Source organism: Selaginella moellendorffii, unplaced genomic scaffold (assembly GCF_000143415.4).
Source record: "Selaginella moellendorffii unplaced genomic scaffold, v1.0 SELMOscaffold_1, whole genome shotgun sequence".
In the NCBI taxonomy this organism is placed as follows: Eukaryota; Viridiplantae; Streptophyta; class Lycopodiopsida; order Selaginellales; family Selaginellaceae; genus Selaginella; species Selaginella moellendorffii.
The window spans coordinates 5252284-5274961 of record NW_003314262.1 but is presented as its reverse complement, the minus strand read 5'-3'; the positions used below and the strand labels follow the sequence as shown (position 1 = coordinate 5274961).

Below are 22678 nucleotides of genomic sequence, written 5' to 3'. Positions count from 1 at the left end.
AACGCAACCAACCAACTTTGCTATCTCATTTCAGGCCGTATTGAAACTGCCACCTCAAAATCCAGCGTGGCCAAACGCTAGTGACATGGCTGCTACGTCCGCAAAAATTTTCTTTCTAGACCCACGCGAGCTTGAGCATTTTGCTTGTGTGATCCCTCCATTTCGTCACGTCCGTGGTCTCCAGACAAAATTCCTTGCAAATCGCTTCGATCTTCTCGTTGCTCAGGGCCTCGGCGCTCGATGAATTGGCACGATCTACGAGTTTCTCGAGCTTCTCGGAGGGTGTAAATTCCTGGAGCCACGAACAAACTTGAATCAAAACCCAGATGAAACGAAGAGGAAGAACTAACCCAAGCATTGGTTTTTTTCTGCGATGCCTTCTCCTCCTCGGTCACCAGAGCTTGCAGCCTTCTGCTACCCTGTAGAAAATGTCAATTGCTTTGCTGTTTAACGCGCAAAAAACTTACTTGAAGAGCTCGCCAGTGAGCATGGACTCGGAAGAAGTTCCAGAGTATGACAACGTTTGGGAAGGGTACAATCTATCCACAGAACTCACGCTTTAGAAACAAGAAACTCTGGAAAAAGATTATAGGAAAGCTAACCGCGAAGAGCGAAGAGAAAGGAAGCAACGCGAGCGAACCATAGAGCAGTCTCCTGTGAAAAGCAGTCCCACTGCATCTCCAAAGTGTCAAAAACAATTCTCTCGGACATGGAAAAGCACAGACCTTATAGCTAGATGTCGCAGCCTGCGCCTCGCAAGACGTGAATTCAAGCTGAAACATCACAATTCCATCTTAGAAACAAGCCTCGAAGAAAGAAAAAGAAGGAAAAACTCTCGAAGAAAGAAAACTTTCAAAGAAAGAAAAACTTCTATTTATATTGTCCATCCATACTTTTCTTCACGCGAGCAATGCGTACCTCGAAGGATGGATGATGTTGATCTTGGTAGCATCCGGAGGAATCGCCTTGAAAAATTGCTCCGAGGGCTCGAGCTTCGCCAGGAGCTTCATTCCTTGTCTGTAGATAGAGAGGTAAACGCAACCATCAGCACCATCCACGCCTGTGACAAGTGACAATCCATCAAGCTTACAAGAAAAAGAATCAAACGAGCTCTCTCGGGAAGAAGCACCTGTGGATTTTGCTCCGGATGGTTCCAGGGCGCGCCGCCGCGAGATCCTGCCACTTCCTTTGCATCTGCCGGAATGGAGGCCGCAAATTCTAGCCAAAATGCGAGGAGAATCGAGACCCTACCTGGTCCTCCGCGAAGCGCACAAAGATGTCAATGCGATCCGAGAGCCGGGGCGTGGCGATGATGCGATCGCCGAGCTCGCGCACCGTGTCCCAGGTGCTGGATCCGGCAGGGATGCCGCCAGATTCTTGGACGATCGGAGAGGGAAGAACCTGGAATGCCCATCGCCGCCCAAGCCGCAGAGGAAAGGCGACCACTTTCAGCATTTCCCTGCCCCTTAAAGCTCTGTTCTAGGGTTAGGGCAAATCTATCTCTTATTATTTGAGAGGAGAGAGCTAGAGCTCTGGCGATGGCGATAGAAGCGCAGCAGCAGCCCCAATGGTTCACTCCAATGAGGTGAGATTACCCATTGCGCGATTGCGATTGCGAAATTTCTACCTTCCAGGTTGCTCGTTCTCTTCTGTGTCATCAATCTCCTCAACTACGTTGACCGCGGCGTGATCGCGAGCAATGGCGTGAATGGCGCTCCTGGGAACTATACTTGCCGCGCAAACGAGGCTTGCTCGCATGGATCTGGGATACAGTACGTGAGAAGCAAAGGAACACGAGTTCCTCGTTGGAGTTTTCTCATGCGTTTGAGCCTCTTTTCAGGGGTGAGTTTAAGCTCTCGAATTTCCAAGATGGTGTTTTGTCGTCGGCTTTCATGGGAGGACTCCTGGTCGCGTCTCCGATTTTCGCCGAGCTAACGAAAAGGTAAGTTTTCGTGATAGATTTCCTTTTCTTTCTTTTCTCTCGAACTTACTGGTTATTGAGTTGCAGCTGCAATCCTTTCCGGCTAATCGGAGTTGGCCTTTCGGTCTGGACGTTTGCCACTGCTGGTTGCGGTTTCTCTGTGGGATTTTGGTCGATCGCATCTTTTAGACTGTAAGTAATTCGCTATTTCGGTCCTGCTTGGCTGACCACTCTTGCTGGCTCAATGCAGGCTTGTTGGAGTGGGAGAAGCTTCGTTCGTCAGCCTCGCAGCTCCATTCATTGACGATTATGCTCCCCCCGAACAAGTAAGATTTATAAGTTTTGTGATGTTGTTTCTAAGCACCGGTTGATGCAGAAAAGTAGATGGCTTTCGTACTTTTACATGTGCATACCGGTTGGAGTGGCATTGGGCTACGTGTTTGGGGGTGTGGTATGTTGTCCTGGAGTCTCGTATAGGAACATGTTCTTACAGTACTTTCAGGTTGGATCCTTGTTGCATTGGAGGGCAGCCTTTTTCCTGGAGGCTTTGATCATGCTCCCCTTTGCGGTGTTTGGATTTGTTTCCGCTCCTATCAATCTTATGTCGAACTCTAATGACGGTACGTGCGTGCCTTGTCGACTTTTGTGCTCAACTTCGCGTTTAGATTTGTATACATTAATAGACGAGGAGCAGTCCACGGTGGAGAATAGTGAACGGTGAGCCATTGGTATCAATTATATTAGCATTCTAAATTCTTGTCCTATTTCTTGCAGATCAGCTAAAAGACCTGGTCTTTCAAAATTGAAAGGCGTCCTTTATGACTTCAGAGATCTTTTCCAAAACAAAGTTTATATGATCAATGTTCTAGGTACCGTTTTCCATGGATCCTACTTTCCAACTCATGCGTACATTCTTTTACTTTCAGGGTATATCGCGTTCAATTTTGTGTTAGGCGCCTATTCGTACTGGGGTCCAAAAGCTGGTGAAGCGATCTATCAGATGGTTTGTTGGTGCTTGTTTTATCATTTCGGACTTTGATGTTTTGGTTTCGCAGAAAAGCGCGGATCTAATTTTTGGTGGGGTTACCATGCTGTGTGGAGTTATCGGTACTTTTGTGGGAGGTGCCGTACTCGATTTCATTGGATCTTCCATACGGAACGGATTCAAGGTATATAGCCAAACTCGATTGACAGTTTCTTACGTAGCACCGGTTTGATCGCAGCTCCTTGCGCTATCAACTATCGTTGGAGGAGTTGGATGCATGCTCGCCTTCTCGTCGAGAAACGTGGTTTTGTTTATTTTCTTATTCGCTGTGGCAGAGCTATTTCTTTTCGCGACACAGGTATTTTGCGTGCTTTCTTCACTATGTCAACACTCTCTTGTGTTCTTGCAGGGCCCTGTCAATCAGTTAAATCTACAAAGTGTGCCTCAAGAACTGCGAGCGTTAGCTATGGCAACTTCGACTGTCTTAATACATGTTCTTGGGGACGTCCCTTCCTCCCCTCTTGTCGGATTAGTGGAGGTCAGTTAGCTCTAATTTTTTCTGTGCCTTTCTCACTGCAAACCTTACACGTACAGGATAAGCTACACAATTGGAGGTCGACCGCTTTGATCCTGACCTCAATCTACTTCCTGGCAGCCGCCTTTTGGCTGTGGGGATTTCTTCTCTTCTTCTTTGGCTCAGTAGAAGAGAAACAATCCCCACAAGCCGGGCAGGAAGAAACGACTTTGATCCAGCACTGAACCTTCGACACCATTGTATAGGCGTGGTTACACAAAACCGCGCGGAAAGCCGTTGGCCTTCCCTGGAAGCCAGGAAGCCATCTGCGAGCAAGTCTAGTATTTATATATGCCGGTGGTAGACTCTCCTGCAACTTCTTTCTTTCTTTCCATTTGGTGGTATTGACGAGTCGGGAACTGTGACAGAGATATCCTCCAGCATGAAGCTCAGCAATCTGGTGATGGGAACTCTCAACTTTGTCACGGTGGTGCTTAGCATCCCGATCATCGTCATCGGTATATGGCTGGCCACGAACAGGGACTCGGACTGCATGCACTTTCTCCAGCAGCCAACCATCAGCATTGGTGCTATCATCCTGGTGATATCCCTCGTGGGATTTCTCGGCTCCTGCTACAGGGTCTCGTGGCTGCTGTGGATCTACCTCTTTCTCATGCTGCTACTCATCCTTCTGCTCGTGTTCTTCACAGTGTTTACGTTCCTCGTCTCCAACCGCGGTGCCAGCCACGCCGTGGCCGGCACTGGCTTCTCCGAGTACCGGTTGGGAGACTACTCGGCCTGGCTGCAAAGCAAAGTTAGCAGCACAAGCAACTGGAGGAAGATCAAGAGCTGCCTCCAGGACTCAAACGTCTGCCGAGGCATGAACAGGTTCCACGACTCGGAGTCCTTTCAAAACGCTTCGCTCTCGCCGCTCGAGGTACTTACTCTTTTCCAGAGTTCTCCTATGCAACTTTTCCTTTTTCCTCGCAGTCGGGCTGCTGCAAGCCTCCAATATCGTGCGGATACAGCTACGAGAACGCGACACTCTGGGACGTGAGCCAGCAGTACGACTACGATTCTTCTTCCAGCGAGGAAGACGAAGAAGAATCGTCGTCCAACGTTTTCATCGGCGAAGATCCAGACTGCTCGACGTGGAGCAACAACCAGAACGAGCTTTGCTTCGACTGCAACTCTTGCCGAGCGGGGCTCCTGGCCAACATCAAGCGCGACTGGCACAAAGTCGCCATCGTCAACCTGGTGGTGCTCGTGTTCCTAATCGTGGTTTATTCGGTTGGATGCTGCGCCTTCTACAACGCCAAGAGAGAAGGCTACTTCAACAGGCGGTGGATCTTCTGAGTCTCAGCTAGCTCTTCCGATTATCTGGTAACTATAGTTCTTGAATTTCTTTGTCCCGAAGAGCTTCTTGACAAAAACGTACCTGTTTTCCAAAAACTTACGAGTCTCGGTGTTTTCACGCGACTTATTGTTCCTCTTTCGATGAGCTTGAACTTGAGCTTGGCTTTGGCTGGGGCTGTTCGTCTCGAGAACTTTGTGAAGAGGCTTCGTCTTTTTCTTCGGCTAGAGCTTTGGCTTCGTTCAACTTGGCTCTGGCGGCATCGGCATCGGCCCTGGCGGCCCTGGCCTTGTCCTTCTTCGTGGGCCTTCTACTGCGGACTTTTCGCTTGATCTGGTGAGTGCCTTCCCAGGGTGGCTTTTGCGCTCGAGTGAGTCCTGGAGGTAGAGTTATGCGAGCTAGCTTCGACTTGACCCACGGCAAAATTGGCTCTCGAGGAGGTGGTGGAGTTGCCGGTGGCTTTGGAGGCCTTAGTTCTCCGGGTCTATCAATAAATCTGGAAGAAACCAAGGCCAGATCAATACCACTCTGGAAGAACAATCGACCATTGCTCACTCTAAGAAAGCCATCATCGATTTATCTCCTAGTCTGTGGCGAGTTTGGACGACTCTTGTGTAGCCACCATGTCGATCTCTACAAGATGGAAAAGAAGAAAAAAAGATCTTAGTGTTAGCTTTCGCGAGAGAGAAAAAACTTAAAGATCGAGTTGGAGAAACTTTTACGCATAGCGAGGAGCAAGCTTGTAGAAAACTTTGTGGACGGTCTCGTCTGTGCGTAGCACCGCGCCGGCTCTTCGAATCGCGGAGAGCGTTCCCTGAATTGCTCGAAAAATCAGTCTCGAATGACAAGGAAAAAACATTCTTTCCACTCACCGCTTTCCCGAGCGTGATCATCTTGTCCGCTAATCTTCTCACCTCCTTTGCCTGGAAGAGCAAGCTCAAACACTAGCATTTCTCCAAGAAATTTACCTTCGCTAGGGTCGTTTCGATTCTCTCGTGTTCGATCAGCTGCGAGACCATCGTCCTGTGCAGAGATCGAATCCACAGCCGCGTCACGCGATGCGACGAGAGAAAACAAGGCACGTACCTGAGCATTGCCCATCGATGCTCGGCCGTTCGGCCGAGCTTCCGGTGATCCACCCGGTGCCGCATTGTGCCGGATCACGAAGGGAAGAACCCTAAACCCCTTAAACCCTAAATCTTCCTTTCCCCTTTGGGAAGAACCCTAAACCCCCTTAAACCCTAAATCCTTCTTTATCCTTTATTTTGTGAGAAAAATTTTTTACAATGGTTTGGTCGAAGATTTCGATTGCCTTACTTGAAACGAACCGAATCGCTGGATCGCTGGAAACTGCAAAAACAAAACAAAGAGAAAGGCCGCTCAGATTATTTTGTCAGCACAAAAAATCTCAGTCCTGTTGAGCTTGATTTCTAGTTTCAATCATCAACGCGGTAGGATCTCTCGACAAAGATACGAAGAAAAAACTCTCATCGATCGAATCGAACAAGCTGCTCAGCTCAGCGGGGTAATCACCATGCTGGGATCTTATCGATCCAAGCTCTGTCCTGTTGAGCTTGAAGATATTAGCTATCATCATCGCAGACCAAGCAAAGCTATGGATGTTGAGGCGCAGTTTAACATGAAACTTCCACTCTAGAACAAGGAAGACAAGCTGATAGATCACCTCAAAGAAAGCTTTCTTTGTTCTACGAGCTATTTCAGCCACCAATCTCACAGAGAGAAGGATGGATAGTTTAGCTCGTTTTCCCCAAAAAACGCCGCATTCTTCTACCCTCGGAGCTAGATCATACCTCATTTGTGTCCTTCCAGTCTCGAGAGCCGAGAATCCAGCTCCTTGTAGTAGTTCTGGGCCTGGCGGCGGCGAAATTTCAAGAAATCGATCAATGCAGCAAGGAAAAGGGGGATTACCTGCTCGACAAGGATCCGGTGACTCGTTTGCACGTCCTTCTGGACCATGTACATGCCGATCGCGGCCGCCGTGGCGAACCCGGCGACGAACGCCGCCATGCGCATTCGGAGCATTGTCGTCGACTGCGAAGAACCCTAGCTCGCCCGGGCCGTCGATTTCAACCCATCCTCAACGGTTGAGATGGCTGTAAAAGACGATAAAGCGATGCTGCCACGTGGCATTTTTTTTGGGATTTTTGTGGATAGCTCGCGAGAGAAAAGAGGGGAGCAAGAGGATGGATGATTAGCAAGCGCAGCTATGGCATTTGGGGGATTGGTAGCTTCTCCGGTGGCGACATTGGGAATCCCCAGATTACTGGATGGAGCGAAGATCCATCGCGTGTCCATGAATCGGATGAGAGGAAATCCATGTCAGGTCAGTATACGATCATAGGAGACCTAGATAGAACGCCCCATTCTCCGAAAAATTCAGCATTCTCTTCTTTCCAGCTCCAAGTCCGCTGTTCCACCGAAGTGGAGCAAATGAAGGAACTCTCGGCAGCGCAGAAACGATGGGAAGCGCAGGTAGAGAAAAGACTTTTTGTTTTCTTATATGTTCCCATTTCTCATGGAATGCTTTGCTTTGGAAAGGTGAGAGATGGAAAGATCAAGGCCTTGTCGCCCAAAGAAGCCGGCTATGCCGTCCAGCTCTCCAAGTACACATTGTTAGATGTTCGGCCATCGAGTGAAAGAAGTAAGGTGGTTTTTATGGATCGCTTTCATCTCGCAATCTTCCCTGTTCTAAAGTCGTCATCGTGTTTTTGATTTTTCTCCAGGCTTGGGTGAAAGGAAGCGTCTGGATTCCTGTCTACGACAGTGACAAAAACATGGATCCTGGCGCGCTACTGAAAAAACTCTCCACTTTTGCAATGGGTAAAGAAGTTTGATCCATGCCAAAGCTCAAGTTTGCTAAGCTGTGGATCAAAACATTGTAGGAGGGTGGTGGAGCGGCTTGGCTCTTATGAAATACAATGAGTAAGTGAGACTTTCTTTCTTCTTCGACTTCATTTGCGAAAACTATATCTATGCAGGAGATTCATGCCCGACCTGGTAGCAACAGTCCCCAAGAGTGCCAACGTAATTGTCGCTTGTCAAAAGGGACTGAGGTAAGCTCTTTGTCCTCCATAGTTTGAGCTGATTATTTCGTTTCTACAGATCCCTTGCAGCTTGTGAGCAAATGTATAAAGCTGGCTATAGGAACATTTTCTGGCTGAGTGGAGGCTTCGATGCCGTAGAAGAAGGGGTACAGAGCCGTACAGTTTGATCTTTTGGTAGAGACTTACGAGCTCTTTTCTTGTCAGGAATTCGAACGAGAAGGTCCCCAGGCTTTGAAGCTCGCCGGGATCGGTGGTATCTCCGAATTTTTGGGGTATGAAGGAAGCAATAGTTTACTATAGTGTTCATGAGAGATCATTTCCACCAGATGGACTGATGTTCAACGTCGAGCAGCTGCTAAGGAGGGATTTGGCTATAGAGCTGTAATGTTTGGTCGATTGGTAAGCTTGAAAAGTTCTATGTAAAGATCTTTTTTATTTTGTGTGTGTGTGTGTTGTGAATGCAGGTATTGGTAGTACTTGCAGTAGATTCACTCTTCATCGGTGCACAACAATTGATGCAACGAGTCCAAATGCATAACTAAATGGTTAACCAAATCATATTGGTGGTTTGTATACTTTTGGCAATTGCCTAGCTGCAGTCAAGCTCTCGTTAGCTGATGTTAGCAGTTCATTCTGATAAGTTGCTTGTCTTGTTTCTACTTCTTACCAGTCAGTCACTCAGGGAAATGGTGCTAAATCTTACTGGAAGATGGCAGCAAGCTTTAAAAGGTGGATGGCTCCTTCGTTTCAAATGAGGTATGCTTTGTATTGTTTTCAGAGACACAAAGAAGTCGCTTGCTGATAGGAACAGACGCTCGACCAGGATCAAACCGAGTGCCTCTCAGGCCCGGCGGGCGCTCAGTACAAAGATTTCGACTTCTCCACGGTGATGAGCTGCAATCGCCACCCGACCATCGTCAGAAGACTGCTGGCCACCGTATATCTGTAGCCTCGAGCAGCATCCAGTCGCTCGTCCTTGGCCACCTCGGCTCGTTACTTGTCGGTGAGCACACCAGATGACTAGTGTGGCGATGATCACCTCTGCGGGCATCCCAGCTGGTAGCCTCCCATACTCTTTGCTGCCTTGAGCAACGGTTTCTACACCAGCAGCCTCGCCAGTCTCGCCGTGATGAACATCCACCGACGAGTCGAGCGTGCAGAGGATGTTGGCGACTTGGTGCGGCTCAAAGAAGTTGGTGCTGTTGAAATGCGAGTCCTCGTCGTGGTTGAGCAACTCCAGGACCCGGGACGACCACGGATGAATTTGCAGCCCTTCCTCGTCCAGCAGCAGGAGCTCTGGATTGAAGCGCCTCATTGCCTCGAGGCCAGGGTCGTAGATCCACTCGCAATTGGTCTCCTTGTGATGATGACGAGTCCCACTGCAGCGCGCTGAGAGCCTCAGCCAGCGCACCGCTGCAGATGTCCCGGGACCAAAGGATGATCTCCGAGGCACGGACCAGATTGTTATCCCGGCGTGCCTTGAAAAGCTTGCCAGCAAAACGACACTCTTGTTTTCTACAAGGAACACGAGCAATTCCAAGTCGATGGAGACATACGAGCTTGCTTCTACAGGTCATTTTCATGCCTTGGGGATCCAATTATCCCACTTGTCTTGCTAGCAATCGATTCAAGGTGGCAATCTTGCAAAGCTTTATATAAAAAAGTTCTTGACATTCTATTTTAAAGAGATCTTCCTTAGCTGAAAATGAAATCCATCCTTCCATGCTTTCTTGCACGAAACATTGTTTGAAGTAATGGTGGCCTTTGTGATCATACAGAGTTTCTTGGCCACTAAGAAAGTTGCAATCGTAGAAGGCCACCATGTCTGTGCTGATTCTCAATGTCACAGCTTGCTTCCCCGTCTCATCATGGATATGGATATGGATGTGAGCAATTGCTTCATTCTACTAATGATTTCTTTGAGATTATTTTGCGAGAAGAACCTGGGATGTGATGTTCTTGGTGATAAAGAACCTTGAGTTAATGGAAACAGTGGTGCTGTTGTATGTTTTGAGCAGACTCATGTCATTTCTTTATGAGGTTGTGGAGTTCGAGAGTGATTATCATGAGTGAGCTTCCATGTGATAAACGGTTTGAATTTTGGAATGGCAACCTTTCTCTGGTTCAAGGTCCAATAGAGAGGTTAGATTTCTTTTTCTGTTTACCTGTAGACACCCGCTTTAATGCACACAATCACTCTTTGCTGGTTTTGTTCCAGAATGGAGTCAACTGCCTTGGCAATGGAGCTAAAATTCCTAGATCCATCTCCTGGCACCACAATCACACTCTGGTTTCTCTCCGCCTCCACCAAGCTCTTGATCAAATGGTGATCAATGCACATCTCAGCTGAAAAACTTGCAGAAATACTTACAGTGATGTTCTCCATGACTTCGGTGAGCTCCGCATCAGCCACGTTCAATGCACCAGACTAGAAAGCGTATTGGTAATCATTCTGTCCAGTGGAGATCAACTTGCATTGATCACAAGCATGACTTTCATCCACCAGTAGCATTCCTTGAGAAATGCCACAAATTGATCAAAGAAATCCTCACTAAAAGAAAGTTTTCTCCAAAAACGATAGGGATTCTCAACTCCAAACGCATCCAATTGTGCCAGGCCCACACTCCCTCAAGGTTCACAGCCTTTGATTTGTGCCCTTCTAGTATCACAATAAAAAAAATACGCGTTTGCTTTTAGGGCATAAGGACCAAAAGCGCCAAAAGCGGCCACATCCATCGAGTTGTTGCTGTAAATTCATTAAATGAGCAGTGTTACATGTGGGGAGTCCTTTGGGGCCCGGGATCCGTCCAGGTCGACCCAGCAGCGCCCTGGGCCCGGATTCCAGGCCCAGGATCCTCCCAGGAGGAGCCCTGCCCGTACACATGGAAAAACAACAAAATGTTAGAGATAAGATAGATCATGATGTGGCGAGCAATGGTGGCCAGCTCAGGGCCTGAGAATTGCCCAGCGAGAGGAATTCCCATGCCAGACACGGCAAACTTGCCAGATCTTGGCAAGGAGGAGCTTAAAAACGAGAATTTGATCCTCCTAGAGACGCAATATCCACCTTCACCATTGCTAAGTTTTTGATGATCTCTAAGCGTTGCCTGTGTTGGAGCATGATTACACCAAGGCAACATCTGCACCTCAAGCTCTCACTCATAAACCTGGAGCATTGGAGCATGATGACACCAGATGCTGAATAATGGTATCAGAAAATTGACGGTGGAATATTCTGTCAAAGGCGAGTACACTAAGATTAACAGGCATAAAACGAAACTATATGTGAGCTCAGGTGCAGGCAGCATGGACGAAGAGGAAACGATTGAGACAACCTCCTGGCGATGGATCACGGCGGCCATATCAAATCCCAAAACCTTCTTCACGATGGATGCTTGGCTTCCAAGGAGTGTCTATAGTATGATCTCAAGCTCAAGGAAAATTGCGTGGGATCAGACTCGAGGAGTATGTTTGCACGGGCATTAATTTGCGTTTCATACCATCCATAGTGATAGAAACACTGTGGATCACCAGCTGAGGTGCTTGGGAGCCTAGAACAAAGATGGAATCGTATTAGATAAAACTTGTAAAAATGCGACCACTTTATAGTACATTAAGCGTCTCCAGATTGATCATCGGGATCTACAGGCTCGACAACAATGACCACTGTGAATTTACAAGAGAGATCATTAGAGCCATGCTCCAAATTCGCGAGGAGCGCAATCGCACAGAAAAAATCAAGGCAAACCTTTTTCCGCTGGAAGCCGAGGAGAATCATTCAAGCGCAGCCGCTTGACCATATCGCACGCTTCGCTTGCCCCCAAACTCTTCACGAAGCCGTATGCGTCGCCGGGTAAAAGCGCCAGATCCTTGGAAGGCACCCAGTAGCAGCTCCCGGGGACGAATGGCAGCCAACTGGGCGCCGCCTTGCAAATCTTGTGCTCGCGAAGAACACGCTCAAGCCTGCGAACGGGACTGGGATCCCTGTCGACATAGACGCTCTCCTGCCAGGGCTCGCCGCCGCCGCTGTGGCCGCCCCGGCTGTGGATCAATAGCGGCGCCTTGGCCCTAGAAGCGCGAATCGAAGAGAAGATCGGCCGCAATCCCCTGTATCGAGCGCGGGCCATCAAATGTTCTAGCCCTGCCCTAATTTCTCGAATCTGCCACCTAAGCTAGAAGAAAGGTCTAACACGTGGCAAGCGTACATTGAAGGAACGTTTTCACGGTTTATCCTCAATATGGACGGAATATCCTATTCGAATAGATTACGGAATATCCTGTTCTAATTAGAAGAGGAGTGAGTGATTTGGTCAGCGAGAGAGCGAGCGGCGGTGCGCATTCCAATGTATGGGATTCAAGGCCAGCCGCTGGAAATCAATGGTAAGATCGCATTTCTTCTAGGATTTGGGAGGACTATCCACGATCTAGCTCGGAAAAATCCCACATTGCTAGGGTCTGATCGGCGTTTGCTTCCCAGTTGTTGGCGGCAAGAACTTGAGGAACACGGAGTGGTTGTCTCGGCAGGATCCATACGTGATTGTCGAGTATGGAACGCAAAAGCATAGAACAAAGACTGACACTGGTGAGAAAGATTTCCTTCGCTTCTGGTGGATTTTTGCGATCTTGAGAGACAATACTCCTGAGGATTATCTCTCAGGGGGATTGTCTCCCCAAGTTCTAACTTTTTCTTCGTTTTTCTCGTTCCAGATGGTGGGAAAAATCCTTCTTTCAACGATAAGTTCACGCTCTCATTGATAGAAGGCCTCCGCGAGCTTCATGTCCAAGTCTGGAACAGCAATACGCTCGCTATGGATGATCTCATCGGCACGGGAAGGTAAACTTTGCTGCTTCCGAAAAACTTTCTCCAGTTTTCTCAGAGAAACCGTGTGCTGCTCAAACTCGAAGGGTGCAGCTCGAGAAAGTGATCTCCTCGGGTTACGATGACAATGCCTGGCCACTGTCATCACGAAGTGGAAAGTAAGTCGATCTCGCAAACCAGTTTTCGTTTCTCTGATCTTCACGTATAATCCAGGCACGCTGGGGAGCTCCGATTGATCATGCACTTCAGCCAAGCGGTAAAACCATCCTTCGCAGAAACAATACTGGAAAACTCATACTTTCTTTGTTGCTTTCTTATAGCAGACTGGATCCAAGGACAAAGCTCACAAAAACGAGAAGGGCCATATGGAATCAGCGTATCCTCCAGCCGGGGGCTATCCTCCAGCGCCATTTCCTGGAGGATATCCTCCCCCTCATTCTGGAGGCTACCCTCCAGCTCCAGTTCCTGGAGGATATCCCCAAGCTCCAGGACATGGCTATCCTCCAGCTCCAGTTCCTGGGGGATATCCTCATGAAGCTCCAGGACATGGCTATCCTCCAGCTCCAGGAGGCTATCCTCCGGCAGGCTACAATCCGTATCCGCAAGGATCGTCAAGCTCTCCTCATCACAAGCCAGTAGCTCCTTACGGCAGTCCCGCTCCTCCGCACGGATACCCGGTTGTTCCACCACCATTTCCTCACCAAAAGCACGGAAGTTATGGTCACACACCGGGTATGGTTTCATTCTTTTCGCTACAGTAGTGGTTTTCACGTCTCGATTCTTACTCTCAGGTGGTGGACACGGCCATTACTCGCACGGCAAACACAAGAAGCACAAGCACGCCAAGATGAAAGTCTGGAAAGGCTTCAAGAAAGCTTTCAAGTGATCAAATCATTTACAAGCTAAGCTTTCCGAGCTATGCCGAGCGCCACAATCGCATCATGCAGCTGCTTCCACCGCTGCTCCAGCGTCCCAGTGTATCCCACCGACAGCCTCACAAGCCCGGCTCCAACGCCGGCCTCGGCCCTCTCCGCCTCGTTCAGCTCGCTACTCGTGCTCGAGGACGAGCACGACATGAGCGTCTCGTGGTAGCCGAGGCTCACCGCCATGAGCCCAAACCCGGTGAAGTTCTGCAAGTAGTGCATGAACCGGTTGGCCCGCTCGTCCGTGTCCAAGTCCACCGCCACCACCCCGCCATAGCCATAGCCTTCGTTCCCCAGCGCTTTGAGAAGTTCGTGCTGGGGGTGATCCTCCAGGCCCGGATATATCACCTTGAGACCCATGCTCTTCATCCTCTTCGCAAACTCCATCGCCCGGGACGAGTGCTCGCGCATTCTTAGTCCGAGATGCGCGAGCCTGCCCGATACGTGAAACGCGACTGTTGGATTCATGGTCGGGCCGAGCAGCATCAGAGCTCCGTGCTGGAGTCCCATCATGTCGCGGATGAGCGCCGCCGGGCCACACACCGCGCCAGCGATCACGTCGCTCTGCCCGCTGATGAACTTGGAGATGCTGTGCACGACCACGTCCGCGCCGAGCCGCGCCGGCGAGAGAACCATGGGCGCGAAGGTGTTGTCCACCACCAGCGCGGCGCTGCGAGCGTGGGCGATGGCAGCCAGCGCGGGGATGTCCGCGACGGTGAGCACCGGGTTGGCGATGGACTCCACGTAGAGGATCTTGGTGCCGCGCGACGCCACCGCGCGCTCCACCGCGGCGGTGTCGGTCACGTCCACGAAGGTGGTGGCGATGCCGCAGGTGCGCGGGAGGAAGTGACGCAGCAGCGCGTAGGTGCCGCCGTAGAGGCGGTTGGAGGCGACGACGTGGTCGCCGGCGTCGCACAGCTGCAGTATGACGCTGGCTACCGCAGACATGCCGCTGGCGGTGCAGTAGGCGGCCTGGGTGCCCTCCATGGCGGCGATCTGGCGGCCCAGGTTGAGCACCGTGGGGTTGAAGTGGCGGCTGTAGATGTAGAAGTCGCGGTCCGGTCCGAGCTCACCTTTGAACATCTTGGCCATGGTCTCGGCCTCCATCACCGTGAAGGTGGAGGAGGCCTCGATGGACATGTTGACGCCGCCGTGCTCGCCGAATTCGTGGCGGATGGAGACGAGGCCCTCTTCCGGATCGAGGGGTGGCGGCGGCGATGATGCTCTTGGGCGCTTTGCCGAGTAGCGGTCCTGGAAGAAGCCACTCGCGGATCCTGATCCTCCTCGCTTGGTGGAGCTGTCCATGGAGAACTATGGATATGATCTAGAGCCTGGGAGAACTGTGATCTATAAGGAGAACGATGATGTATAGCCTGTTTTGGAGAGCGATGATGTATAGCCTCTTTGGATCGAAGTTTATGTGATGTTTAAAAGGAACTTCGCCACGAGAAAGAGTTCCAAGAAAAGCTGGAACGTTATGGGCCGTTGGATCGAGGGATCCGGGATAAGTACACGTGAGGCTGCGCTGTGCATTGTACCTGGACGGTTTCGCGGCGGAATATGCGGGTAGCGGATATTCCGTCGAGGTGCCGTCAAGGACTTAAAAACATGGATATCAAGGACGGAAATTTATCACGTTTTGTTGTCCATGGACGAGTGAGACACACGGTATCAAACTATATAAGGTGACCTGGTAGTTTCCAGATTGACGTGGAACCCAAGATGTGACAAACTAACAATGGATCAGCTTGGAGATGGAGTTCCGAATAAAATTTCTATAGTTCTTCGTAACGAGCATGGCAGCTATGAGTTCTTCTTTCACTTCTTCTGTAACGAAAGCACTCACTGGAAGTAGATTATAAGATGATCATGCACAAACTTCTGATAATATAACCAAGATCTCGTTCTCTCGGAAATCTGTCTCGGCAAAATGGAGAGCGAGGAGATCAGAAGGTTAGTTTCTTTCAAAGCGAATGAATATCAAAGACTAAACACAGAACACTTACTTTGTAGAAGAGTGAAAAGAGCTCTACCAACAATTGCCCCGTGCGTGTGGCTGCTGAAGTGAGAAAATACACTACCATTTTGTGCCTGTCAAACCGTTTTAGAATATAGACAGGAAGTAGAATAAAAGAGAAGTAGAGTTCTCTTAGTTTCACACCAACTTACAGAGTGGAAGCCATCAACTTCCTCCTGTCGCTCCTTACCAGACCATCAATGCATTGCGTTGCAGGCTTTTCTTCCCATGCCATATGGGCACTGCCAGTACGAACAGAAGAAAAACAAGGAAAAGAGATGGACGATATGGGAAACTCTTAAAAGACTATACCTCTGTAAGTAGCTTGCTCCTCCTCCGCCTCTCTCGCAATGAGCAGCTGCGAGCTCGTCTCCATAAAACTCGATGGAGACGATGGTGTTGCTGGTGATCCAAAAGCCGGAGGAGCTCGCGATCCAAATCTTGATGGAGCTCGCCATCCAAAGCTCGATGGAGACGAGGACGAGAGGCGGCTCAACGAGCTCGGCTACAAGCAGGAGTACCGGCGCGTCATGACACCTTTCCAGCAGTTCGCCTATACTTTCTCCTACACCGCCCCGCTCGGCTTCGTCACTGGATACTACGGTTACATGTACTGCTATGGTGGCCCGCTCGTCATCTTCTGGGGAATGCTCGTCACCACTCTCGGAACTTTGAGCGTGCTGCTCGCTATTGCCGAAGTTTACTCCACCTTCCCGACTCTTGGGAGCGTCTACTACTGGGTTGCGCAGCTCTGTCCGGGCATGCACTGGCTTTCGTGGCTCGTCGGCTGGATCTACCTGGTCGGAGCTCTCTGTGGAACCGCGCTCAACGAGTACCTTCTCGCGAAGTTTGCTCAGAAGATGATACTTCTCAGCACTGGAGGAGCGCAGGGTGGCGGCTTCAATCTGTCCAGCTATCAAGTAGGCTTTGAGAAGAAGAAAGTTTTGGGATGCTTACTTGGTTTGCTGTGAAGGTCACGCTCGTCACCACATTGGCATTTGCCGCTCACTTGGGAGTGTCAGTCGTCAGTTCGAAATGGCTGGGATACTTGAGCAGTGCTGGAGCTTGGTTCCAAATGGCTGCGACTTTCATTGTCGGTGTCACACTCCTCGGGATCAGTCCCAAGTTCCAGAGCCCCAAGTTTGTCTTCACGGAATTCGTGAGAGCTCCTGGCCAAGAGCTCCACAGCTCGTGGATGATCGCGGCTGCTGGACTGCCTTACTTTCAGGTGAGATCCTGTTCTGCCACTTCTTTCTCTCAAGCTTGCTCTTTTTTCCTCCAAGGCTATGCTCACGGGCTTTGATGTCGGATCCCACATTGTCGAGGAAGTAAAAACTGCGGCCATTGCTGGTCCCCGTGCTATGATACGAAGCGCTTATCTCACAGCCGGGATCGATATGCTGCTGCTCTTCATCATGACCTTCTGCATCCAAAAGCCCGAGAATCTGCTAGCCTTCGACACAGCAACTGGTAAACTTTAAGATGATCTTGGCCGGGATCGAGTTCTTTTTCCAGGTGGAGGACTCGAGTCGGCTGGAATCCAGCTCTTCTACGATTGCTTTGAAGCCAGATTCAAACGTGGAAACGTTGGAGCGGTCCTCTTCACGGGTCTCGCAGCAACGTCGTTGTTCTTCGCCAACATTATCAACGTCACACTGACTGCTCGATGCGTAAGTAAACTTCACGATGTTTCCTGCTAAGCCGTTTTCTCCACAGGTCTATGCCATGGCTAGAGACGCCAGCATTCCCTTCCAAGCCTTCCTCACTAGACTGACTGCTCGAGAGAAAGTCCCTGTGAACGCCACCTTTGCCACTGTTGCTATTGCCTTCCTAGCAACTCTACCATCTTCCGGGAGCTCCGTGGCCTTCACTGCTATAGCAGCCATGTCGACTGTCACTGCCTGGATACCTTACATCATAGTTCTCTTCTGCAAGCACGCACCGAGCGGTAAGAAGCACCCACCAGGACCGTATACTCTACATGGCTTTGGAGTCTACCTTGGAGCTTGGGGAAGCCTCTGGGGGATTCTCATTACAATTCTTTTCTGCCTGCCGCCAAAGTTTCCCATTGGAATCCAGAGCTTCAACTACACCCCGTTGTCGCTCGTTGGAACGATTGGAGTCGGTGTCGTCTACTGGCAAGTGTATGGCAAGTGGACATACACCGGACCAAGGACAACACTCGACGAAAAGATCGCATTTTGACCTCTGGCAAAACAATATCAACAACCTGTAGTGTTTCAAGAGTAGAATTCATCTGTACCTTCCTGTAGCGCACAGAAGCGCGGGACCTGATTCAGAAACGCCAAGATAAACGTAAGTTTGTTTTTTCTTTGTAAACTCTCGAAGTCGAACCTGAATAAAGATCTTCACGTGCCGTGGAATATCTCGTACAAGCTCACGCATATATCCGCAGCTATGAGAACGATGATTATCCACTCCAGGGAGTCCGACTTGCGGTTCTGTAGGATGTCGAGGAAGAACGCTACGTTGTGCTGGATAATCCCGGTCTTCTTTTCCAGGCTCTCAAACCTGTCCTCGAGCTCAAACTCTTCGCGCATGAAGGCCCAGATGCTATCATAGTTTGCGTTCTGCCAGGCTACGTCGGACCTCTCCAACAGTCCAGCCTTGAGGATCGTCTCCGCGAGAGCCGTGTTGACGGACGCGACAAGCTTGAAGAGCTCACGCCGCTGGAGATTAAAAGTCCCAGTTTGCTGCATGATGAAGTTGAGATCGTCGAAGGATTTCAGCATGGCGTCGATCTGTTTAGTGTAATGATCCAGCGCGATGCTCTGGCTCAATATCACGGCCACCACACGGATGCTGTTCACGTCGAGTTCCTTCACCATGATCCTGTCCACCGAGCCTTCGCTCCATTTATCCAAAGTTGGCCTCACTACCACACAGTAGTTGTCTCGGTTTGGCTCGTCAAACACGCCTTTGGAGTGCTGCTTCACTGTCTTGAGATACTCCTCCTCCTTTCCTGGAGCAACGTTGAAGAGCACCGCGGTTCCATAGTTAAAGATGACCATGTAGCCTTCGTCGTTCCAGCAATCGATGGTTGGAACTCCAGTCACCTCGGCAGCGGGAGAACTCGAAGAAGCAGCGTCTTTGAGCCGGATGATCAAGTGGTTTCGTGAAACCGCAATGTCGAGTGACTTCTCTTGAGCGAGTGTTCTCAAGTCGACGCTTCGCGCGAAGAAACGAGCCTCCACGGGAACGTAGGCCTCTGGTTGATCGACGTAAATCTCACCCTCGGCCTGCTCTTCAAAGCCGAGCTCGTCTTCCTCGACTGGCCGAGCAGCTGAGTTTCTCATTCGGAGCTGGCTGTGAACTTCCGGGTACTGCCGCGGTCCGGAGGCATTTGGAGATCTCTCCTTGGCAGGAGCTTCTTTGAAAGCCTTCCGCGAGAAGTGAGCGTTGGGAATAAATACCGGCAGTGGCGAAAGGAGCTGTTTGAAGGGCTCTTGTCGAGGAGATTCATGAAGACGAATTCTCTTCCTCGATGCCGACGAGAGAACGCTGCGGAACTTTGTCACAGCATGAGAATTAAACATGTGTTCCTGGTAGCAAAGAGAGGATTTGTCAACTCCATGCTACGACGAAAAATGGAAGAACAAGCAATGAACACAAAAGAAAAGAGCAAAAGAATGCCACTGCTAAAGAGGAAAAAATGCTTGATCGAACGAAGAGATTAGCAGAAAATGCGAAGATAGACAAAAAAAAATCCCAGCTGACTGTTTGATCGAAACAAGTTAGCTATGGGGGAAAAAAAAGAGAAGATTTGTCAGCTCAAAAGCTAAGAAGAAAAAATGGAAGAAAAACAAGCAATGCACACGAAGAAAAGAGCAAAAGAATGGCTTGATCGAGCGAAGACAATACCACAGCTAACTGTTTGATCCAGCGAGAGCGAAGAGCAAAAGAATGAAGAGGAAAAAATGCCTGATCGAGCAGCACCATTTCGAGAGAAAAAAAATGCCTTGATCCAGCGAGCTAAGCTATGAACGAAACAAGCTAGCTATAGGAGCTCATAGCGACATACCTCTTGGCCCCGGCGAGAAGACGGAGGAGAAGGACAATAAGAGCCCTAGAAATAAAGGGTTCTAGGGTTCTTCCCAAATGGAAGTATCCCAGCTCCTGGATTCCTACTTCCACGGTGCCAATGATCTCGCAAACCTCCACACCTTGCAGCAGGATCTGGAATCGGAATGCGGCCAGCTCGAGGTCAAGCTTCAGGACGCACGATCGCGGGCGCGCCACGCAGCGGCCGATGGATCGGCCCAAATGCACGCCATCGCGGTGTCTCTCGAGGCGCTGTGTGGATTCTGCGAGGAGCGATCGTCGTCGTCGTCGCCGCCAGGGGCGGAGCCGGAGCTCTTGCGGGAGCTGAGCGATCTGGCGGAGGAAGTGTCGCGCGTCGCCCAAGTTAGGGCTTATGTCGATGCAGTGCTCCAGCTCGAGAGGCTCGTCGGGGATTTGGAGGATGGAGTGTTCGCGGCGGCGTCCTCCACGCCGGTCGTGAGCCGAGGAGCTGCTGGATCTCCCTCTTCTCAGGTACGCGAATTCTTCCCTGGATCATATAGTTCTTTTGCCAATGCTGGATAGCACTGTAGCTCTCTCTAGTTTCACATAGATTTTTTAGCGAGTAGCGATCTTTGTTTACGAGTTATTTCGCGATCGCTGGCTAAAACTCCACTACTCTTTCCTTTCAGGCTGGACAGTTCGTGATCTCGGCTGTGAATTCCCTGGCCGCGATCGAGAAGTTGATGGGCGAGATCGTCGAGTGCCAGCCGCAATGGGATCGTCTCATCTCCGCTGTGGACGTCCGTGTGGATCGAGCAGCAGCAGCTCTCCGGCCAGTGGTAATCTCGGACTATCGCTCCATCGTCATTTCCATAGGCTGGCCGCCTCCACTCTCCATCTCCGGCGACAGGGATGATCAGCAAGCCAAATCACACCCGCTGCTCCAGCTCCAAGGCGACGCCAAGAGAAAGTTCCGCGAGAGCTTTGTCTCGCTCTCGAGGTTCCAGGCCGGGCAAATCCAGCGGAGGCGTCGTGAGTTTCGAGGATATAGAGACAAGACTCCAGCTCCTCGCGAGGCACTGTGGTCGATCGAAGAGCTGGTGCATCCGATAACAGCGAAAGCCGAGGTCCACTTCAAGAAGTGGCTCCACAAGCCAGAGTTCGTCTTCGCTCTAGCTTACAGGATCACGCAGCAACACGTAGCGGTAGTGGACGCTCTTCTCCAGCCGATGTTGGACGAAGAGTTCCTGGGATACAGTGCGAGAGAAGAGTGGATATCATCCCTGGTGGCTATGGTGGCGGAGCACTTACGACGGTGGGCTTTGCCGACTCTCATGGAAGACTTGGAGGATTCTCTGTCCGATCAGGCCTCCACGGTTTGGCTACACACAGTCGATCAGACGCTGTCCTTCGACTCCAAAATGCAAGCTCTGGTTGCGAAAGGGATCGGAATGAGCAGCGGTGACGAGCAACTCTCGAGCAGTGTTTTTGGGGTCCGTCGGGCTTGCATTGCCGTGTTCTCGGACCGTGGAGACTGGTTGGAAGTTTGGACTAGGCTCGAGCTAGGTGACGCGAGAAGAAAGATGGCGGTGGAGTATGGGAACGAAGCGGCTTGGAAGATAAACTCCGCGAGCTCGATCTCGGGCTCTACCGAGTTTAAGCCCCCGCTAGCAGCTTATCGGCTCACTAGCGCCGCTTGGAACTTGGTTGATCGATGCAGGACTTTGCCCGAGGCCAGCCAGCGGCTACTGTTCGTGAGGAAAACGGCACTGCCGGTTTTGGACGAGTTTATCGACGAGCTCTTGCAGAGATGCCAGGAGAGTGAGGCAGTGACGGCTCTCGCCGATGAGCCTTCGATGATCAAAGTCGGTGTCTGCCTCAACGCAGCTCGCTACTGCGAGAACACGGTCAGGGACTGGTGCGAGGATTTCTTCTTTCTGGAACTCAGGCTCGCGGAGCTCCAGGAGAACTCGCCAGGTTTTTCTCCAGCGGCCGAGGAGGAGCTCGCGCAGATTCAAGGCTCGGTTTTTGACTCGCAGTTGGAGAAGCTGTCGAGATTCCGAAGCAGCTGGATCGGGAAGCTGGTCTCGGTGGTGTCGAGAGGATTCGACGTTCGCTGCCGTGAGTACTTCCGCAACAAGAAGAGATGGTCCGAAGAGTGGGCTCCAAGCTTCGAAGACGCACCGTCTGGAAGCTTGGTGGACGCACTGGCAGCACTCCAGAGCCAGCTTAGCTCTCTTAAGAACAGCCTCGATCAGGCCAACTTTGTGGAGCTGTGGCAGCGGTTGATCCCGAGTCTCGATCAGCTACTCTTCCTGGGACTGGTTCTCGGCGGTGCTCGATTCTCGGAGCAGGGTGCCCGACAGTTTGGAGCGGACGTGAAAGCCTTGTTTCTCATCTTCCGGCCTTACTGCGCTCGCCCGGCCAGCTTCTTCTCGGCAGTGAGCGATGCGGCGAAGCTACTGGCTTTGGATTCGCAGCAGGCTTTCAACTTCATGGAGAGACTCCGGGGGTATGATTCGGATGAGGAGCAAGAGGAGGATTTGCTCGTGAAATTGAGGAGTATTTGTGGCGTGAGAAAGATGACAGCGTCTGTGGCATACAGAGTTCTTGGCTCTCGACTTCTTTAAATATTTCATGGCGATTGAGTTTAAAACTTTTTTGTTTTACTTAGTTTATGATGTAATTAGTATAATGTCATTTCAAAATGATTATTTTATTTTATTTGAAATTAATTAAATTTTTAAAGTTGTGTTCAATGATGTTATAGTGATAACAAATAAAATTTTGAAAAGATAGAATAAATTTGTTATAAAAATATTTTATTTTTTATGTTCTAACCAAAGGAATTTGATTAATTTAAGAAAATCAAGAGAAGTGAGACCCACTAACAGCCAAAGCAAAGCGTAATTCAGTATATTAAAGGATTTGCTATTACGTAGCACTAAAACAAAAAAGGAAAAAAATAAAACATTAAAGTAAAGTGCTATAACTGCGCAACAATCCTGCTGTAAGGAACTAACTCCCCGAGGTGTCATAGGCTAAAGGATCCCCGAA

The 22678-nt window shown here is 50.2% G+C and overlaps 11 protein-coding genes across 15 annotated transcripts; 6 read left to right on the top strand and 5 right to left on the bottom strand.

Annotated features, from left to right (window-relative positions):
• Positions 1 to 1478, bottom strand: LOC112348696. Its single transcript, XM_024681722.1, has 8 exons — positions 1252 to 1478; positions 1130 to 1194; positions 919 to 1017; positions 726 to 773; positions 603 to 672; positions 468 to 539; positions 351 to 419; positions 1 to 292 (listed from the first exon to the last, which is right to left on the bottom strand). The coding sequence occupies exons 1-8, from the start codon at positions 1453 to 1455 to the stop codon at positions 116 to 118; spliced, it is 804 nt and encodes a 267-aa protein (XP_024537490.1). The 5' UTR covers positions 1456 to 1478; the 3' UTR covers positions 1 to 115.
• A 2-nt stretch (positions 1479 to 1480) lies between these two features.
• LOC9646894 (probable sphingolipid transporter spinster homolog 2) lies at positions 1481 to 3796 on the top strand. 2 transcript variants are annotated; one of them, XM_024681697.1, is made up of 14 exons: positions 1481 to 1585; positions 1635 to 1772; positions 1841 to 1942; positions 2009 to 2113; positions 2172 to 2247; positions 2298 to 2372; positions 2424 to 2541; positions 2605 to 2638; positions 2696 to 2790; positions 2848 to 2924; positions 2977 to 3090; positions 3145 to 3264; positions 3316 to 3444; positions 3501 to 3796. In XM_024681697.1, the coding sequence occupies exons 1-14, from the start codon at positions 1539 to 1541 to the stop codon at positions 3663 to 3665; spliced, it is 1395 nt and encodes a 464-aa protein (XP_024537465.1). In that variant the 5' UTR covers positions 1481 to 1538; the 3' UTR covers positions 3666 to 3796. The 2 variants fall into 2 exon arrangements, with proteins under 2 accessions (XP_024537465.1, XP_024537460.1); XM_024681692.1 differs by having other exon boundaries at positions 2587 to 2638.
• Positions 3797 to 3830: 34 nt separating this feature from the next.
• LOC9663239 (tetraspanin-8) lies at positions 3831 to 5003 on the top strand. The gene is made up of 2 exons (XM_024681715.1): positions 3831 to 4357; positions 4411 to 5003. The coding sequence occupies exons 1-2, from the start codon at positions 3863 to 3865 to the stop codon at positions 4774 to 4776; spliced, it is 861 nt and encodes a 286-aa protein (XP_024537483.1). The 5' UTR covers positions 3831 to 3862; the 3' UTR covers positions 4777 to 5003.
• Positions 4690 to 5966, bottom strand: LOC9646893 (50S ribosomal protein L17). Of its 2 annotated transcripts, XM_024681736.1 has the most exons (7): positions 5861 to 5966; positions 5743 to 5797; positions 5647 to 5697; positions 5497 to 5588; positions 5330 to 5407; positions 4859 to 5270; positions 4690 to 4800 (listed from the first exon to the last, which is right to left on the bottom strand). In XM_024681736.1, exons 1-6 carry the CDS (start codon positions 5923 to 5925, stop codon positions 4901 to 4903), a joined length of 711 nt encoding a protein of 236 aa, XP_024537504.1. In that variant the 5' UTR covers positions 5926 to 5966; the 3' UTR covers positions 4690 to 4800; positions 4859 to 4900. The 2 variants fall into 2 exon arrangements, with proteins under 2 accessions (XP_024537504.1, XP_024537496.1); XM_024681728.1 differs by having other exon boundaries at positions 4797 to 5270.
• A 965-nt stretch (positions 5967 to 6931) lies between these two features.
• On the top strand, positions 6932 to 8503 carry LOC9663238 (rhodanese-like domain-containing protein 11, chloroplastic). The gene is made up of 10 exons (XM_002962191.2): positions 6932 to 7118; positions 7193 to 7267; positions 7334 to 7441; positions 7519 to 7615; positions 7678 to 7717; positions 7774 to 7848; positions 7898 to 7985; positions 8044 to 8111; positions 8166 to 8238; positions 8304 to 8503. Exons 1-10 carry the CDS (start codon positions 7002 to 7004, stop codon positions 8379 to 8381), a joined length of 819 nt encoding a protein of 272 aa, XP_002962237.2. The 5' UTR covers positions 6932 to 7001; the 3' UTR covers positions 8382 to 8503.
• A 2535-nt stretch (positions 8504 to 11038) lies between these two features.
• Positions 11039 to 11979, bottom strand: LOC9646892. Its single transcript, XM_024687077.1, has 3 exons — positions 11588 to 11979; positions 11452 to 11505; positions 11039 to 11390 (listed from the first exon to the last, which is right to left on the bottom strand). Exons 1-2 carry the CDS (start codon positions 11964 to 11966, stop codon positions 11453 to 11455), a joined length of 432 nt encoding a protein of 143 aa, XP_024542845.1. The 5' UTR covers positions 11967 to 11979; the 3' UTR covers positions 11039 to 11390; position 11452.
• A 136-nt stretch (positions 11980 to 12115) lies between these two features.
• On the top strand, positions 12116 to 13575 carry LOC9663237 (protein SRC2). Of its 2 annotated transcripts, none has more exons than XM_024685876.1 (7): positions 12116 to 12219; positions 12317 to 12421; positions 12547 to 12673; positions 12745 to 12816; positions 12872 to 12914; positions 12982 to 13390; positions 13450 to 13575. In XM_024685876.1, exons 1-7 carry the CDS (start codon positions 12183 to 12185, stop codon positions 13542 to 13544), a joined length of 888 nt encoding a protein of 295 aa, XP_024541644.1. In that variant the 5' UTR covers positions 12116 to 12182; the 3' UTR covers positions 13545 to 13575. The 2 variants fall into 2 exon arrangements, with proteins under 2 accessions (XP_024541644.1, XP_002962236.2); XM_002962190.2 differs by having other exon boundaries at positions 12979 to 13390.
• Positions 13509 to 15049, bottom strand: LOC9646891 (methionine gamma-lyase). The gene has a single exon (XM_002961684.2). It carries the CDS (start codon positions 14884 to 14886, stop codon positions 13561 to 13563), a length of 1326 nt encoding a protein of 441 aa, XP_002961730.1. The 5' UTR covers positions 14887 to 15049; the 3' UTR covers positions 13509 to 13560.
• Positions 15050 to 15927: 878 nt separating this feature from the next.
• On the top strand, positions 15928 to 17825 carry LOC9663236 (amino-acid permease BAT1 homolog). Its single transcript, XM_002962189.2, has 5 exons — positions 15928 to 16518; positions 16572 to 16826; positions 16882 to 17068; positions 17114 to 17268; positions 17315 to 17825. The coding sequence occupies exons 1-5, from the start codon at positions 15949 to 15951 to the stop codon at positions 17801 to 17803; spliced, it is 1656 nt and encodes a 551-aa protein (XP_002962235.1). The 5' UTR covers positions 15928 to 15948; the 3' UTR covers positions 17804 to 17825.
• On the bottom strand, positions 17715 to 19743 carry LOC9646890. 2 transcript variants are annotated; one of them, XM_024683245.1, is made up of 4 exons: positions 19641 to 19743; positions 17954 to 19161; positions 17862 to 17889; positions 17715 to 17806 (listed from the first exon to the last, which is right to left on the bottom strand). In XM_024683245.1, the coding sequence occupies exon 2, from the start codon at positions 19153 to 19155 to the stop codon at positions 17968 to 17970; it is 1188 nt and encodes a 395-aa protein (XP_024539013.1). In that variant the 5' UTR covers positions 19156 to 19161; positions 19641 to 19743; the 3' UTR covers positions 17715 to 17806; positions 17862 to 17889; positions 17954 to 17967. The 2 variants fall into 2 exon arrangements, with proteins under 2 accessions (XP_024539013.1, XP_002961729.2); XM_002961683.2 differs by lacking the exons at positions 17715 to 17806; positions 17862 to 17889 and having other exon boundaries at positions 17912 to 19161.
• Positions 19703 to 22277, top strand: LOC9646889 (RINT1-like protein MAG2). The gene is made up of 2 exons (XM_002962188.2): positions 19703 to 20152; positions 20311 to 22277. Exons 1-2 carry the CDS (start codon positions 19718 to 19720, stop codon positions 22249 to 22251), a joined length of 2376 nt encoding a protein of 791 aa, XP_002962234.1. The 5' UTR covers positions 19703 to 19717; the 3' UTR covers positions 22252 to 22277.
• The last annotated feature ends 401 nt before the right edge of the window (positions 22278 to 22678 follow it).